The sequence below is a fragment of the Urocampus carinirostris genome, chromosome 16 (assembly GCF_059441175.1).
Source record: "Urocampus carinirostris isolate Australia breed hairy pipefish chromosome 16, RoL_Ucar_1.0, whole genome shotgun sequence".
Taxonomy (NCBI): Eukaryota; Metazoa; Chordata; class Actinopteri; order Syngnathiformes; family Syngnathidae; genus Urocampus; species Urocampus carinirostris.
In genome coordinates, this window is record NC_142364.1 from 15,778,902 (window position 1) to 15,797,369 (window position 18,468).

The 18,468-nt window shown below is 40.5% G+C and overlaps 1 protein-coding gene across 2 annotated transcripts in view; it reads left to right on the forward strand.

Moving 5' to 3' along the window:
• The window catches only part of adamts6 (ADAM metallopeptidase with thrombospondin type 1 motif, 6), a 124,132-nt gene that overhangs the window by 55,048 nt on the left and 50,616 nt on the right, over window positions 1-18,468 (forward strand). For both annotated transcript variants that reach the window (XM_088319701.1, XM_088319702.1), the window contains exon 11: window positions 15,840-15,981. In XM_088319701.1, coding sequence (XP_088175827.1) covers window positions 15,840-15,981 — 142 coding nt within the window. The remainder of the gene's footprint in view (window positions 1-15,839; window positions 15,982-18,468) is intronic.

Below are 18,468 nucleotides of genomic sequence, written 5' to 3' on the forward strand. Positions count from 1 at the left end.
CACCCCCGCCTCCCCCATGCGTGTTTCCCTGCACCCGTTGCCCTGCTGCATGATTTACGCGGCGGACCCCGGCTCCACCGTCTGCGGCAATAGAAGAAAACACTTTCATGTGTGTGTTTTGAGCGTACAGGCGCGCTTCCAGGATGTGTCTGTCCTCAGCCCTTGACATTCTAGTGAACTCGGAAGATGGCACGAGGTGTTTAAATGCCTTTCAGTTATTCATGAGTTTCATGCAAATTCTGCAGAAAGGGAATTTTGTCAGACAAAGCGTAAACCAGGAGACCCCAAACTTTTTTTTCAAGATGAGAGCTACTTTTTCTTAAAAATTGGCACAAAGGACAACCAGTTTATAATAATAATAATAAAAATAATATATTTTACATGTATTTTTTCCAGTTTAAAAAAATAATTATATTATAATAAATAATTATTGATAATTTAAAACCTAATATATTTATTTACTTAGCATATTTGACTCGTATTTATTTTACTTTCATAAAAAGCTCCCCCAATTGGCAGCAATTAAGCTATATTTTATTTTAATTTGTTTCCCCATTATAGTATGTACAGCCCTTTGAGACTTCTTGTGATTGAGGGCTATACAAATTAACATGACTTGACTTGACTACTAATATATTTACTTTCAAAGCGCTTTTCAGAGAACCCAAAGTTGCTGTACACAGAATATAAAACTCGAGTGAAACAAACAAGCAATAAATATAAAAATAAAAAACATTAAAAAAGGGGCGTGGGGTTTAAACATTACAAATAATATTTAATATCAATATGTATTTCTAAAATAAAAAAAAAATACATGTTATTAGCTTACTATGTTGTTACTGTGTTATTACCAGGTTATTTTTGAAAGGTTAATTAGACTTATTCAACTACCAAAAAATCATTTTACTAGAAAATCACAATGACTTGCACTGGTGAGCTACTATAAGAAAATGTCCGCAGGAACCTCACCTTCCCTTAAGGGCACCAGGTTGGAGACCCTGGCGTAATCGCTCACGAGTAAGATCATCAAGTTTATTATTAGTTTTTCCCTGTTGAAAGTGCGATAAACCTAGCGGTTCGCAAATGCAGGGTACTGGTACCCTGATTGACAGACAGACATCACATTTGGACTTTAGAGTGAGTTGTTAGAGTTTTGGAAGTTTGGTAAGATACAGGAAGCTGTTTTTCTTGCTAAGTTTCGATTAAAATCCGCTTGAAATATAGGCAGATGTCTATCCCATTAAGACCCACAAGAAAAATCAGTAAAAGCCATGCCAGAAAAGCCACAAGAAGTCCATCGTTTTAGTTGACCGTCACGCGACACTCATGTCCTCTAGAATTGAAAAAAAAAGCAAAATAAAAACTAAAATCCATTCTAAGGTGGGTTCGCCAAGTGAAATTGCCATACAGCGGGGATAGAAACCTATGGTAATTAGCTCTGAACCCCTGGTACCCTGGATAAAATATTAAAATAACAAAATAGAGTTTACTAGGTGGTACTTATGTGTAATATTCGTGCATTGATCAAAGACCATTATAAATAGATGTACATGTCAAGGAAACTTTTTTTTTTTTTTTTTTTTTTAGATTTAACTGTGGTGTGATTTGACCTGAGCTGCTTGAGTGGAGTAGCGGGTGGATGCAGGGGGAGACAGCGACGGAAGATTTAATATGAAACTGATTTAAGAACTTCCACTTTTGAGGATTGTCATGCCCTAAAAAGATTTCCTTGCTTTAATCGGCTCCTTATTTTTAAGAATGGTCCCGATCATCATCTTTTTATGTCCCTCTTTTGGATTTCTTGATAATCGGAAGCTTCAGTTCCATAGTCAGCATGTTTTGCTTCCTGTTTTAGCACCACTGAAGGCCTTGGGATTCATTGCTCATAAATACAGTACAGAAAGACAGTGTTGTATCTCACTCACCTGCTATTTCTTTATAAGGCACACAAGTTTACGAACTGAAAGTAGAGAAAGAAAAGGATTATGGGAAGGAACTCAGCAAATAGCATACTGCCATTTTCATTATGCTGTGACGCTAACCAATTGCAGGTCAGCATTTTATTTGACCTTGACCAATTGTTTACAAGTATCTTAGAGTTGTAACTCCTCATAACAAAATCTTTTTTGGCAAGTTTGTTTAGTGGTAAAAACGCCCTAAAGAAGGGCTAAAAACGAACGAGATAGGTTCCGGACGATAGTTGGTAGGTTGAATTTATTCATAAGTTGATTTAGTGCTATATTTTGTATGTTTAAGGTTTATATAAGTATGTTAAAGGCTTGTATAAGTAACCTGTATTGTTTTGTACTAAAAAAATAAACATTTCATAAAATACCATCGTCTTTAAAGATAAATAAAGTTCAGATTAACTTACTTTTGGAAGATGAGCTTCAACAGTTAGGTGACTTCCTCCTCCGCCGATCAAACCATTTTCTCAACCGCATCAAGCTTTCTTATTCCACTTTCATTTCAAAAGAAACTGCTCGCCTCTTTACAATTTACACCAACCATATTGAATGGATGCACGAGATATTAAACAATAAAAATGTCAAAGTTCTTAGCGCACTGGAGCTACAGTATAGAATGTTTACACTCAAACTAGGAAGTAGAAGCCGGATTTCTTCTTGGGGGTGGATGCTGGGTGAGTTCCCACAGCGGAAAGAAGCACTACAGTACTGTCCTCTACTCGGATAAAGGTGCACACAATACATAATCTAACTTACAGCATTGTTCGTATATTTTCCGAAATCCCGAAAAAAAATGTTCGTATCACCCGTTTTTCGTAAGTCGAATGGTCGTAAGTAGGGGAGCGTCTGTAATTTGTCTGTCAACTCCTTGGAGTCCCTCAAACTATAAATATAAATATTTTACTAATTGCTACCAGATTTGAACCCTCGAGATAGACGGGTGATAGCAATTCTAATGACCTGGAGTCTTCATCATCGAATTATTATCATTATTACTGATTTTACCATGAACTGTTTACTTTATTTGCACTTTGACTTCATTTCCAAAATGTTGTGGAAGTAGTTTAGTCGTCATGTTGACTTCGTTAAAGTTTTAAGTGCAATATCTCAGTTGTGTATAGTTGATTCTGTTTATCTTTAGATTAGGAAAATACTCACACAATTCGAAAATAATGCCACTAGACCGGATCTCAACTAAATGTCATAAAAAATAGTTTTGATGATTGAGTTATTCTTGAGTTGCATGCAATTTCTGCAGAAAGGGGAATCTCCTGAGTCAAACTGTAAACGTTCATTATGAGTTCATCAAGTTCATCATGAGTTTTTCCCTGTTGAGAGTGCCGTGAACAGCGGTTCTCAAATGGAGGGTACTGGTACCCCTGGGGGTACTCAAGGAGACTTCAAGGTGAACTTGAAATTTTACTATAGGTATATCTTGGAAAGTACCATCTATAAAAAAAACAGAGCACTTTTACAGACACTAAAAGAAACTCTTAGTATTTGCATTTTTTTTTTGTTTTTCCTAATATTTTACTACGTTTTCTCTTAACAACATTTTCCCCACTATATGACATTTGCTGTGCCCAAAAACATATAAAATACATACTTTGCCGTGTTCCCGAGTATGACAACTTAACATCATTTTTATGTAGTACAACAGACCCCAGGATACAACGCCCCTGCCTTAGAATTTTTTAACTTTACGGTGTCATAAGACTTTTTCAGCCCCTCTATATGGCATTTTTACCAATACACAGAATAAACAACAAATTATATGTGCCCAAATATTTCAAATTAAAATTCCAACTTTTGTGCGTATGAAAAGTTACTTTTCTAAGATGTCTCCCTGCTATTGGTTGACGCCATATCAAATGCTGATCTGCTACTGTTTTTTTCACAGCCTCATAAAGATGCTAATATACTATTGGCTTAACTACCTCCCACAATGTCTTTCTATTTATTCAGTTCAGAATCTTGTGTGCTTTGTAAAGAGTCAGCGAGACAGTACTGTATTTTTGTTCTGTATTTATTCGCTATGGGACCCAGGTGATGCTAAACTTAGTAAAAACATAATTACCATGGAAATGAAGCTTGCAATCGTCAAGAAATACAAAAAAGGCACCCGAACCGCAAACCTCGCTAAGTTGCATGGCGGTACCTAATCAATGATCGGTAGTTTTACGAAAAATAAGGAGGCCATTAAAGAAACCAAGTCTTCTAACGGCATGACATCTTCGCATGTGGAAGTTTCAAACTCCTCTGTGTTATATGTCGAAGTGTCCTTGGGCAAGACACTGAATCCCTTAGCCCCCAATAAGCAGGTAGGCGCCTTGCATGGCTGACTCCCTACTAGTGTGTGACTGTGTGCGCGCGAATAGGTAAGCGCAAAGCACTTTGTAAATCGCTTTGGGAGGTCTTCATTGACTTGAAAAGCGCTATATGAATACAGACCATCCACTGTCTCCTCCTCTCCTTTGCATCCGCCGCAACCCCACTGTACCAGTACAAGTTACGTCACATCAAAGGTAAAAAAATGTTCACTTTTGTCCTTGAGATGTATAACTCTTTAGAATGTAATTCAATCCCATTCACATATTTTATACAGCGGTAGTACTATTTTGTTATTTTTATTTAGGGTAACAAGGGGTTTGAAACACATTAGCTTCACATTTCCATGGGGTTCTCCCCCCCAATCCCCGCTGTACCGTGGTTAACTTTACAATTCCCACTTCAGAACGCATTAATGTCATATGCCGGCTGTCTACTGTAACAATATTGTAAAAAAGAAACCCTATAGGATAAAAAAAAAATCTCTAGTATACAATGTCAAAGATCTTAACCAAAGTACCGGTTAGGGGGTACTTGGCTGAAAAAATATTTCACCGGGGGTACATTAAAAAAAAGGTTGAGGAACACTGCCATTACATATTACAACCCTATAAAATTTGCCATTACAGGATATGCACGTCTCAACTTTGCAGATGAAACAACAAATAAAAAATGTCGTGGAAAATTAGCTTTCACTGCGTGATTTAGTACACTACATAAATCATTTTTTATGAATTATGAAACATCCTCTCACACTGGTTCATTTTGCGGTCTCACTGATTATTATCATTTTTTGCAAGTACTGCAGTTATATGTAAAAAGAAAGTTATACAGTACTTTTATTAGTACATAAAAAAAAAAAAAAAAAAAATCAAAGCAGCCTGTCCGTAGAAAATGTTTAAAAATGAATAGCACTACTACAGGAATTCAACATAATACACCTGCAGTAATACTACAAAAATACTACCACATGAATAATACAGATATACTACTGTGGAAATACTACAAAATAAAACTACAGTAATGGTAAAGAGTCGGCATGGCGGAGAAGGGGTTAGCATGTCCGCGGCACAGTTCCGAGGTCATGAGATCAAATCCAGCTACCTTCTGTGTGGAGTTTGTATGTTCTCCCCGTGCTTGCGTGGGTTTCCTCCGGGCACTCCGGTTTCCTCCCTGATTCCGAAAACATGCATGTCAGGTTAATTGGCAGGTCCAAATTGTCCCTAGGTGTGAATGAGCAAGTGAATGATTGTCTTTCCCTGTGTGCCCTGCGACTTGCTGGAAACCAGTTCAGGGTGTCCCGTGCCCCCTGATCACTGCCTGAAGATAGCAGGGATGGACTCCAGCACCCACGCGACACTAGTGAGGATAAGCAGCATAGATATTGGATGGATGGATAATGCTACGGAAATACTTCAAAAATCCGACTGCAGAAACACTACAAAAATACTAAAAGAATACAACTACAGTAATCCAGAGGCTCCCCTACTTACGACCATTCGATTTACGATATACGGTAGATACATTTTTTTCGGGATGTCGAAAAATATCCAGACATTACTGTAAGTTAGATTTCGTATTGTGTGCACTTTTTCTGAGTACAGGACATTACTGTAGTGCTTCTTTCCGCCGCTACCAGCGTGTGGTGCTGTGAGAGGTCACACGGCATCCACCCCGAAGAAAGAAAAAAATCTGCTTTCTCTTCCTAGTTCGTGTGTAAACATTCTATACAGTTCTATACTATGTCTATACTTTCTCTGGCGTGCTAAGAACTGTTGACATTTTTATTGTTTAATATCTCAAGCATCCATTCAATATGGTTGGTGTAAAGTGTAACGAAGAGGCGAGCCGTTTCTTTTGAAATGAAAGTGGAATAAGAAAGCTTGATACGGTTGAGAAAATGGTAGGATCGCTTTTGTTTTTCGGCCACTCTCTAACACCCTCTCCAGGCCAACAGTAATACTACAAAACCAAATATCAAATTTAGTGCTTAAAATAGGGACCTAACATATCCTATTGCTTAAAATGTAAATGTTACCAAAATAATTTGATTAAATTTGTCTATTTTAAAACAATTATAAAGAAATATACCATGTAGATGTTTGCATTTATATTTATTCCTAAATGAAAAAAATGAATAGTATTTCAGGATCGGCTCTAAATAGTTAGATTAGATCATGTTGAAATCCGTGAACAGTTTTTAATAAGTATCTATTATTAAAAACGCATCACAATACTCGTTACCAAGGAAAGTAATTACAATACTTTGTAACACGTTACCCCTAACACTGCTCGTTTGTATTATGAAAATTTAACCGCAGTAGCAAGGGCAATCCACCACTTCCTTCCTGCAGGACAGCAGCAATTGCTTTTAACGACGGGACCCAATAAGTCTGCGGCTGCTGTTAAACTTCACACACTCTTGCCAGATTTCAACTGATCCCTTTCTCTCTTTTCTGACTCTCTTTTGTCATGCCCTTCATACGGTGCCTTGCAAAAGAATTCCCCCCTTACCCCCAGAACATTTGGGTATATATTGGCTTCAAATTCCGAGATAAAGAAAAAAAACTCAAAAATGTTTTGTAAGCTTCATCATGTGGGACATGTAGATTAAGTTGCTTTAAATTATCCATCCATCCATCCATTAGCTGCACCGCTTATCCTCAGTAGGGTCGCGGGGGTGCTGGAGCCCATCTCAGCCATCCTCGGGCAGTCGGCAGGAGACACCCTGAACTGGTTGCCATCCACTCACAGGGCACACAGGGACAGACAATTCGCTCGCTCATTCACACCTAGGGACAATTTGGACCGGCCAATTAACCTGACATGCATGTTTTTGGAATGTGGGAGGAAACCGGAGTGCCCGGAGGAAACCCATGCAAGCACGGGGAGAACATGCAAACTCCACACAGGAGGTTCGATCTCATGACCTCAGAACTGTGCCGCTCACGCGCTAACCACTGCGTCGCCGTGCTGCCTGCTTTAAATTAGATTTATTTTAAATCAGAATCAAATTCGATTGTTACTGTTTCGGGCAGCAGGTACTGCTAACGGTTTCCCACCTGAATTAATTGAACATAGCCTCATATTGTCTCTAGCATATATCATGAAGGAAGCATTCCTAAACATATCTTTTTTTTTTCAGTTCATTGATATGGATAATAATTGATCAGGTACAGAAAGAAAATAGTAGAGACACACAAATAAATATTGCAAGTGTTTGACTCTAACAAGCTACATTTATGTACCTGACAAGGAAAAATGGAAACACACGAAAGAGGAAAAAAAAGGACTCACAGTCTTAGAAAATGGGAACTAGGAAAGAAATTCGTTGGCAATAATGAAATCATTGTTCGATAAACGGTGTTAAACACTCAACTAATATAAATGTTTAGGAATTATTTTTATAGCATGTCCGAAATGAAATATAAGTTGCCCCTGCACCAAAACAGTCAATTTGGAAATCTTTCTTGGTTTACCTCGGGGGAACCCAAAGGTGTCTTTCGCTAGGCACTGTCGTCAACAAAAGCCGGCCAAATCTCCGTTCTTTTACCCCCGCAATAGAAAAGGACTTCACGTTTAGCCGTCCTCGCAAGGCCCTTGGGGATAACAGTACACGCGCTTGTCACAAAACGTTTCCGGACCAAATCCGTGAGCACTTGGACAGAAGACGACAAACAAAGAGCTGCTTAGTGTTCGCAAAGGAATCCGATATCCGAGTCCCCCGCGCGTCTTCTCTTATGTTACACCTCATTCCGTTTTTTTTTTAAACTGTAATTTTTATGCCTTGGTGTTTCTAACAAAAGAGTTTTGTCCATAAACTCCAATTACCCCGTCTTACCCAGCCAGAGCCTTTGGATATTACACACGAGCTTCTCTCCATGCCAAGTAAACAGCTTTGGCCGTCACGATGGCCTACATTCACTTTCTTGTAGTTCCTTGTTTGGCCTCGTAAGAAACGTTCAATGAAGAAACTCTTCGGGAGGTTTCCCATCGAGTTGAAGCGGCCGTTTGTGGGCCCTAATTTAGGTGTGTCAAGCTCACGTTAGCCGGGTGACGGAAGAGTAGATTAGAGACAGAAAAAAAGAAAGAAAGAGAAAGAAAGAGAAAAAAAGTAGGAGATAAAGAGAGAGAGAGGGAGAAAAAGAGTAAGAGAGAGAATGAGGGGAGGAGGAAAGAGTGTGAGAAATAGAGAAAGATAGACACGGAGAGAAATAGAGAAAGACACGGAGAGAAATAGAGAAAGATAGAAACAGAGAGAAATGGAGAAAGATAGACACAGTGAAAAATAGAGAAAGATCGACATGGAGAGAAATAGCGAAAGATCGACATGGAGAGAAATAGCGAAAGATCGACATGGAGAGAAATAGAGAAGGATAGACACAGAGAGAAAGAGAAAGGGGGAGCAAAAAAGGAGAAAAACAGGAGACAAAGCAAAAAAAGACCAGGCAAATCATAGAAAGTAAGAGGAAAAAAAGAGCAAGCGAGGGAGAAAAATAGAGAAAATGAGTAAGAGACAAAGAGAAGGGATTAAGACAGAGAGAAAACAAAAAGAGGGAAAAAGAGTGAGAGATAGGGAGACAAAGAGAAAGAGAGTGAGCAAGAGAGGAAAAAAGTGTGAGAGAATGAGAGGAGAAGAAAAAAGAGAGGGAGAAATAGTGAAGGAAGAGAAAATGAAGAGAGAGAAAAGACAAAGGGACAGAGGGTAAAAGAGAGAGAGTCAGAAGGACAGAGAGAGGTAGAGTAAAAGAGACAGAGAGAAAGAGATTAACTTAAGAAAGAGAGATAAATAGAGAAATACAGCAACAAGTCAAGTCAAGTTTATTTGTGTGGCCCCTAATCAGTGACTTTGTGAGTGGCGCCTGACTTTCGCCACATCTAGCGGACATATTTAAAAATGCAGCTCATTTTTCTGTTGCGCTTCTCTTCACGTTGGGCGGGATTCAATTGGTTGGTGGGCCTGATCCGGCCCTTGGGTAGCCTGTTTGACACCCCTGTTCTAATTGGAATCGGAGCCATTAGAGTCGTAATCATGTGCATCTTGGCACCATTTTTGGGGGACTCAAAGCCCCTTTTTAAAATAACCAGGTCACACCACTAATGAATGAGATCAATGAAATGGAAGATCAAATGAAAACATGTGCGAATTGAAAAGAGTCGCAAAAATAGAGCCGTCATTGACAAAAACAGTTTTGTTTTTTCGCCAAATACTACCGGCTTCATGCTGACATCCCCCAAAGCGGGGTCACCGAACCCTTTGAAGCCGAGAGCTACTTTTTGTGTCACAAATTAGCGCAAAGGACAACCAGTTTAATATGCATTTCTCAAAGAATATATTATCTTGCTGTTATATGTATTACTTTGTTATTACCAGGTTGGAATTATTCGAAGTAGGGTTAACACTTTGAGTGCCAGGCATTTACCAAAAAAGATTCTTTCTACTGATCATTCAAAAAATTGTGTGTTTGGATTATAATGTATATTTCATATGGTTTTTAATTTGTTTTTAATGTATAGCACTTTATATGCCATTTTATATTTTGACCATTTTCGTTTGCCCTGTAGGCTAAAAAAGTTTGCCCACCTCTGCTCTAAGGACCAAAATGCTTTGACTCTCAGCAAATTAAAGTCAAATGGTGACACAAAACCCCTAAAATGTGGCTAATTTTAGTCGTAAAGCGCTCGTCTTGGGATCAAGAGATCGCAGGTTCGATTCCCGACGCCTCCGTGTTATATGTCTAAGTGTCCTTGGGCAAAACACTGAATCCCTAACGCCCCCGATAAGCAGATAGTTGCCTTGCATGGCTGAGGCTTCTATCGTTGTGTGTGTGAATGGGTAAGTGTGAAGCACATTGTAAAGCACTTTGGCAGGTCTTCATTGACTTGAAAAGCGCTATAGAAATGCAGAACATTTACATTTACATTGTTTTTGAAAAAGAAGGGGATGGGCGTTGTCAGAAAGCATCATTTAGTGGTTTACATGCAGGCAATAATCCGATTGGAACCAGAATATCGTGATTTTAATTCTGGAAAGCCATTTAAATGCTCAAAATAATCAGATGAAGATCTTAGTCTGACTGGGAGTAGTGCAGTGGTTGGTTACTCATGCATTCTGTGTATACACATTTGACTAATGAGATCACTTGTGCACACCCTTATCCGGGATGTTTTTGTCACAGACCAGAAACCGACACAGGACCCAATAGCGCTCGTTTGCTCAGTTTTTATTAATAAAGAGGGAGAGTAGGGCTTGCTTCCACGATCCGATGGTTGACGGACAAGGGTAGCAGGTGGCAGGAGACGCGGCAGTGGCACTTCCGTGTCGAGCATGGATGGTCGAAGATTGGCAGGAAATACAAGTCGTAGCCGGGACGGGAGAGTCAGGGCGGTGTCAAGTTTGGAAACAAGGTCGGCAACAGGTGTCAAGCAGGTAGCGGGGCAAAACAGGTTGGATATCGGGAAGGCAGAACGGGGCAGAGTCAGGTCCGTAAACAGGTTGGCAACGGGTATCAGGCAGAGAAAAACAGGGCAGGAACAGCGTCCGAACGTGAGAACTTGCCGAGCTGGAAGCAACGGTTCGCATAACGATCTGACAGGGATCTCTTGAAGGCTGGGGGTTTAAACAGAGTCCGTTTGCCAATCAGCTCTCAGGGCTGTTGGCGCCAATTGAGCAGTCACAGGTGCTCTGAATCGGCAATCATGACAGTTTTATGCCACAAGGCATTTTAGTACTTGTAGTCTCCTGGCACCCTGTCTTCATAACGCTGTCTGTTCTCCAGGGTCTCATTTCACAGACCTCAGAGCCCATGACAGCAGGTTGCATCTAAACTGAGACTTCATGACTTGCAACTCATCCTTCTGCTCGTTCACTTTCAGCTTCTTCACGTCGATCGTGCTCATTGTGAACGCTCGGTGGCGCTAGAAACAAATAAATAAATGATCGGTTGATCTCTGTTGAGGTAAACGCGAAACTGCGCCCGAAACGTAGCCCGTTCGGTTAGTAGCGCATGGCGTGCAAACAAGAGGGAGCGGGATGATGTGGAGAATATAGGCTAGATTTTCCCGTTTATCATAACGTTTTTTTATCTCGTTTTTCTCTTTAAGTCTTTTATTACATGTTTATCCTGAGGTGCCATGTTTAATATTAACAATGTTAATGGAGACATCCTGGTCCCTTCTCAAGGTTTCCTTATTTTCCTCATGTTGAGGTTATTGAGTTTTTCCTTGCCCTCATGTAGGTTTTACATCAGGGGATGATGTAATAATGGTCTTTAGTTTGCAATAGTCTGTGGTCGTGCAGCTCTTTGAGACTCCTTGTGATCAGGGCTATACAAATAAACATGACTTGAGTTGACATTACAAACAGGTTCACTCTGTTTGTTACTGTTAGTCATTAAGGTTGACATTGGATCATTTAGAAGTAATCCGGGAACTCACGGATTTGGTGCTTTTACCTTTTTGACGAGAGAAGCTAAATCGCTGCCTTTGACGTAGACAAGTAACTTGTGAAAAGGTGGAAAATTCACCATAAACACGGCGACCGTTTAAACAGATATTTTAAGAAGAAGCGGGTATTCTCTTCAGCCTTCTTTTCGTCTGCATTTGTGTTGTCAGCGAGCCCGTTTTTTCCCGCGGCGGGATGGAAATCTTCCACCACGGCTGGAAAATACACAGCGCTACAGTAAACAGGCTTTCCCAATCGAAATACACAAAGTCCGTTTCATGCCGAAGGGATCATTTTCTAACGTTAGCTCCTCATTGAAGAAGCTCAGCGAGTCGGTCCAGAGTAAACACCCGCGCTAATCCCTGATTTTTCTGAGATGTTTTCTCTCCGAGCGCTTGTTTCTCTTTGATAAAACAGACTAAACAACACATTCTACCCTGCAGTTGCTATAACCTAGATTTACAGTGTTGGGCCCGTCACTTTAAAAAGGTAATTCGTTATAGTTACTCATTACTTTATCCAAAAAGTAACTGAGTTAGTAACTGAGTTACTCTGTAGTAAAAGTAACTCGTTACTAGGGAAAGTAACTATTTCCTTTACTTTAAAAAGAAGTTGTATGTCAAAGAATTTGAAATTTTCTGAGCAGTATTCGAGTCAGTTGAATAGAGGACAGGTAGTTGTGTTATAGAACCTTGTCATATTTATTGCACCTCACCAGCACTAGATCTATCCTACACTTGATGTGCAACAATAAGGAGCAGTAAACAATATAATGAAATAACAATCAGCAGTAAACAGTATAAAGTGAGTTTGACTGATTTAAATCTAACTTTAATGGTCTGTTGTTAAGATGAGAATTCCGACTCTTTTCAGAGAACCGGCATTTTCAGCTTGGGGATGGCTCTTTCGGCTCCCAAATGGCTCTTTGAGTTGTTTTTGTTGTTTATGTCAGGACCAGAACGGAAACAGGACCCAATTGCGTTAGGTTTCTCACAAGTTTTATTGGAGGAAAGAGAAAGGGCTGCGCCCACGATCCGGTATTCTCTGAGCGCGGAAAGCAAGTCGCTCTCGTACTCGGGTTGTGCTCCAAACGCGGAAGTGGATATTCTGTAGGGAGCGTTGTCGGTGTCAGGGACAGAAAAAAACGGGTCGGTAGCCGGGACTGGAAGAGCAAGGCGTGGTCGGGTTAGGAAGCGAGTCGTTAGCCAGAACGGGAGAGTAGACATAGTCAGGGGACAAAAAGAGGTCGTAATCCGGGACAGGAGAACAGACGTGGTCATGAGCAAAACAGGTCGTAGCCGGAGACAGGTGGGAGCAAAAACGGGACAGGTGGGAGTCAGGGTTGAAAAAGGCTTGCCTAGTATTCACTGAGGTTCGCAGACGGACTGACAACAGGGGATTGACAGGACTGGGTTTAAATAGTGACAGGCAGCCAATCAGAACCCGCGTTGGTTGGCGCCAAATGAGCAGGCACAGGTAAATCACATCAGTAATCATTACAGTTTAATCTATATTTTACAAGTTATTATGTATTAAAAAGGGGAGGAATGAAGCAAAATGAACACTTAAACGTTAACAATGAAAAAGACAGAAAACATACATTACAAGATAGTTATGTCTTTAGAAAGTTGTTTGATTTGAACGAGAAACCTCTGCCTTACGCTCCCCGGATTCTTCAGTTTGTGTCTTTTCATGCTAGGTGGTGGTTAGCCATAATAACCAGAGCTGCAATTACTATCGCTTTAATCGTGCAACAGAGCATGCCATTTAAGGCAAACACGCAAGACTTTAGGTCAGTCCGTTTCCTTGTGGGAAAAAAACTTCAGCAATGGTGGAAACCGGTCGGATTTTCCGCATTTTATATTGCGCTAAGACTCATTGCAAGTAAAAAAATTTGTGTGAAGGAATTAAGGCGTGGATTGCAAATTGAAATTGTCGTATAGCAGGGGATAGAAACCAATGCTAATTTGCCAATGTATTCCAAACCCCTGGTACGTCAGTTAAAACAATTTGAATAATTAAACAATATATCGTAAGTACCAATTATGTGTATTTTGTGGGCTTATGGTTAAACAGCATATAGTGTTAAACATACATATAAAGGAAAAATGACATTTTATTTACCTTTGGTGTGACTTGAGCTGGTCAATTGGAGTAACAGGTGGATGCACAGGGGCGAGGGAGACGGTGGCAGCAGATTAAAAACGAAACCCTAAAATACTCTTAGAAGATTTCCTTGCCCTAATCGCCCCCTTTTTTCATAAACGTATACATGTACGGAAAACACTCACCATTATCCTAACGTTCACTAATTCCTAAATTGTACTTGCTTACTTAGTCCTTATCTGTTTGAGTCAAAATCAAGATTGCATATATTTTTAAGACAAAATAATAAATCAGGTACATACAGTAACTCAACAAAGTATTGCCCCCAAGACGCTAAAAAAAATGAAAATGTGTTTTTTTTTTCTAATTTGGGCAAAAAGAGTATACCATGCAGCCATGTTTTAAAGGCAAGTGGTTCCAAGGACGCCTGGTTAGGACCTGGATGGAAGACCGCCTGGGAACACCAGGTGCTGTAAGCTTTTAGCAGCACGGCGGCTGAGTGGTTAGCGGCTCTGCAGCACAGTTCTGAGGTCATGGGTTAAAATCCGGCTACCAGCTTTCCTGTAAGGAGTTTGCTTGTTCTCCCCGTCTTTATGTGGGTTTCCAGGTTAATTGGCCGGTCCATATTGTTCTGACTGAGCTTTTGATTGGTGTCTGTGTGCCCTGCGACTGGCTGGCAACCAGTTCAGAGTGTCCCATGCCCACTGCCAGAAGATAGCTGGGATGGGCTCCAGCACCCCCGCGACCCTAATGAGGATAAGCGGCGCAGAAAATGGATGGATAGAAGGGTTCTGAAGACTTTCACAAAAGTAATATCCTCCTAGGGGTTATCAAAGAAGCAAAGGCTAAAGATTGTCAGGGGACCTGCCAAAGATGGCTATGTGCGCCGATGGATTGATATGTTTTCCTAGAATATCGGAAATGTGCCCAAAAAAATCCATCCACCCATCATCTGCACCGCTTATCTTCACTAGGGTCTCGTGGTGGTCCTAAAGGTCATCTCAGCTATCTTCAGGCAGTGGGCAGGGAACACCCTGAAGTGGTTGCTCACAGAGACTGACGACTCACTCGCTCATGCACACCTTGGGACATTTTGAACCCGGCCAGTTAACCTCAAAACCCATGCAAGCACGGGGAGTACATGCAAACTCCGCACAGGAAGGCTGGTAGCTGGATTTGAACCCATGACTTTAGAACTGTGCCATGGACGCGCTAACCACTGTTGGGAATTAAATATCAAGATGTACCGTTTACCAAATTGTTCGAATTAGTTATCTGACTCCATTAACCAAACACAACCTACATTCACCCAACAATGCGCGCTCGTTTCTTGGTGGAAAAGATGAACAAGAAACATTTCCACATGGGGGGAAATCGAACGAATTAGTGTCGTCCGAGTCTCTGGGGAGCCTTCTCTCTAGTCCTCTAGCCTTCTCCTCTTGGCCCACGTCTTTCCGCAAGATGGTGTGCCGGCTCCTCCCATGGGTGTGCCAGTGAAGCCCAACGTCAGCTCCACCACCTCGCCGCGATGTCTGTAAAACTCAAAACAGCACCGAGCGTTTCACAAAACAATTTCTGCCGTCCTCCGTCATCAGGGCCTTTCTGCGTCGGATGTACTGATGATCTTATCAGCCTTACGTCCCGTTCCCGCCTTTCCTGTAAACAATATTTCCTACCGTGGTGCCCTGAACTTTCACTGCTCATTGAATAAAGGCACAGTCAGTAAATAACTACAGCATTAATCTCAATAAATGTAACTTGTATTCAATCGTATAAAATCCTTTATGGTCAAATGTATAATATCCTTCACCATCCAGCTGCCATCCTGCCCCCATCTAAAAATGGTGTTTTTTATCTATTAGTTCGAAAACTGAAATATGGCAATATGTCCATGATCTCCTGGGCGGCACTGTTGCAGTCCGTTCCACTGCCGACAATGGTCGAGCTCTATTTGTGCAAGAAGCAATCCTATTGTAGCTTTGTGTTTTTGACAGCTCAGGTCGGGGGACGTGTCTGGACAATGAACCTCTGAAACGAGACTTCCTGTACCCAACAGTGGCTCCGGGGCAGGTGTACGACGCCGACGAGCAGTGCCGCTTCCAGTACGGGGCCACCTCGCGACAGTGCAAGTACGGGGTAAGAAACAAGTTTCTCATAATGAGATCGGGGTCTCCAAAGGGTTAGGGGCCACTACAGCTAGGGCCAAGTTAGGCTCTTTCACAATGATAGCTCAAATAAGAACATTTATTTTGATTTCAAATGGGATCTAAAGAAAGAAAACATCAATCCTTATTTGTGTCTGCGTCACTTATATTAAAAGGGAGATCGTGTATTGTTTGAACACTAGATGTCACTGTATTGTGTCGTGCAACCGAAAACGAGTGCTAAAAAGCACATGGAAGAATGCAAACGGTGGAGAATCAAAGTGACGAAAGAGTGCCGGTTTCTTCTTGTTTCTTGCTCGGCCTTTTCGCAAAGAAAGTAAAAAATGAAAAAACATGAAATCTAAGAAAAAATAAGTAAAAAGATGAAGAAAAAAAAGATTAAAAAAAGAAGAAGGTTTTGGTTTTTGGCATTCCGTTAGGAGCAAGATGGCAGATCGAGAAATTACGTAAAATTACTGCAAATTTCTCGATCGCCATGTATATTAAAAAGGTTACATTCATATCATAGTTCGTGTATTTTTTAAAAGTATTTTTCTTTTACCACAGGTAGGCGCTAAATACTACACATTGTTCCTTTAAACTATATTAAGGTGGGGGCTTGAAACTCTCATCCTGCAGGCTGCAATTGTCCCCCAGGTGGTGAGTTTGAGACCCCTATGTTAGATTGACAAATACCTGATTTTTGTTTGTTTGTTTCTTCCTTTTTCATGTTTTTTGTTGCTCTTTTGTCCCCTTTTCTTTTCAGTTTTGTCTTTCTTTCCTTCTCTAGTCCTTTTTTCTTTTTGTGTTTTTATTTCTCCTTTTTTCATCTTTTTCTTTTCTCAGTTTTTTTAAACTATTTTTCTCATTTCCTTATTTTCTTCTTTTTACCTTATTTAAATTTCCTTTGTAAAGTGTCATTTTTTTCCTTTGTGTATTGTAGCACTCAGTTTCAGTTGCACGACACAATACAGCTAGAATTAGTGGGCAAATATACACACTGTCCCTTTAACTTTCATACTAACTATCATTCTGACGGCCGCAATTGGCCCTGCGGGCTGTGAGTTGGTTACCCCAGATCCTAACATTTGATATTCATCCAGTAATGCCATCTGATTTTTATAACAAGGTATCATATGTAACAGGTTGTCCATATTTTTTCTTAGCAAAATAAAAATTAAAACAATTACTAACAGGAGATGGTGATAATTTTCTGCTCGATCTCATCTGACTGTTTAGTCAATAAAAGCGTTTGAAAAGAACAACATCTCGTTTTATTGTGATGTTGTGGGTTTTATTTCCTTTTTTCTTCCCATAATAATGGGTCCCAAGTAAGTTATTAATTAATAGGAAGGAAAAATGGTAGAAAGTGACCCAACGATCGTAGGTATGACCTTGATATTCCACTTCGTAGAGGTCATACTGACAAATCTTGAAGTCATCACATCTGGATTGGATGGACTTTAAAGGACTTTAAAGGTCTTGAAAAGTCATGGAGAACTTTTGAAAAGATCCCGTTTATTATCGGCTGTGACGTTTTCCCCCAGCGCACACATTTAGACTTGTGCAGGCGGCGGGTCCCTGTGGGAAATGAGCTAATAGGCTCTTCGGGTTTATATTTCCTGTTTGAGAGAAGGGGGTTGTTTCTTTTTGGGGAGTGGTGGAGGATAACTGTTTAATTATTGTCTCACGAGGTGAGCCGGTTGGGTGGTTTCCGTCAGCACCTCCAACCAGACGTCGGACCGAAATCGACGCTCCTGTTAGGCCAGGGGTGTCAAGCATGCAGCCGGTGGACCGGTTAAGGCCCGCCAACAGATTGAATACGGCCCGTGAGACAACACTGGAAGAAGTGCGAGAGAAAATCGAGCTGCGCTTTTAAAAAAGTCACCAAACCTGGGCGCCACTCCCCAAAACACTGGAGCTGTATTTCTCTCGCTCTTTCTCTGTCCCTCTCTGTTTCTCTCTATCTGTCTCTCTCTCTCTCTTTCTTCCCTCTCTCTCTCATCTCTTTTTTCTCTCTCTTGCTCTTCCTTCCTTGTCTATCTTTTGTCTCTCTCCTTTTCTTTATTTTTTCACTTTTATTCTTTTTTCTTTTATCTCTCTGCCTATTTTTGAGAACTTTCTCTCTGTCATTTCTTCTACTTTTTCCTCTCTTTCTATGTGTCTCTCTTTCTTTATCTTATTGTTTGTAATTTATTACAGAATTTTCCCTCCGTTACTTTTTTTCCTCTCTTCTTGTTCTTTTCCTCCCTTTCTTTTGCTTCTCCCTCTTTTTCTCTCCATCTTTGGTTTTTCACCCTTTTCTTATTCCTTTTTTCTTTCTTTTTTCCCTTTGTTTCTTTCTCTGTCACTTTCTCTTTTTCTCTTTCTCATTTTCTTTCTTTCCCTGTCTCTCGCTCATTTTCTTTCTCTTTTAATTTTTCTAATTATTTGTCTCTTTTTGTTCTTGCTATTTCTTTTTCACATTCTCGCTCTTTTT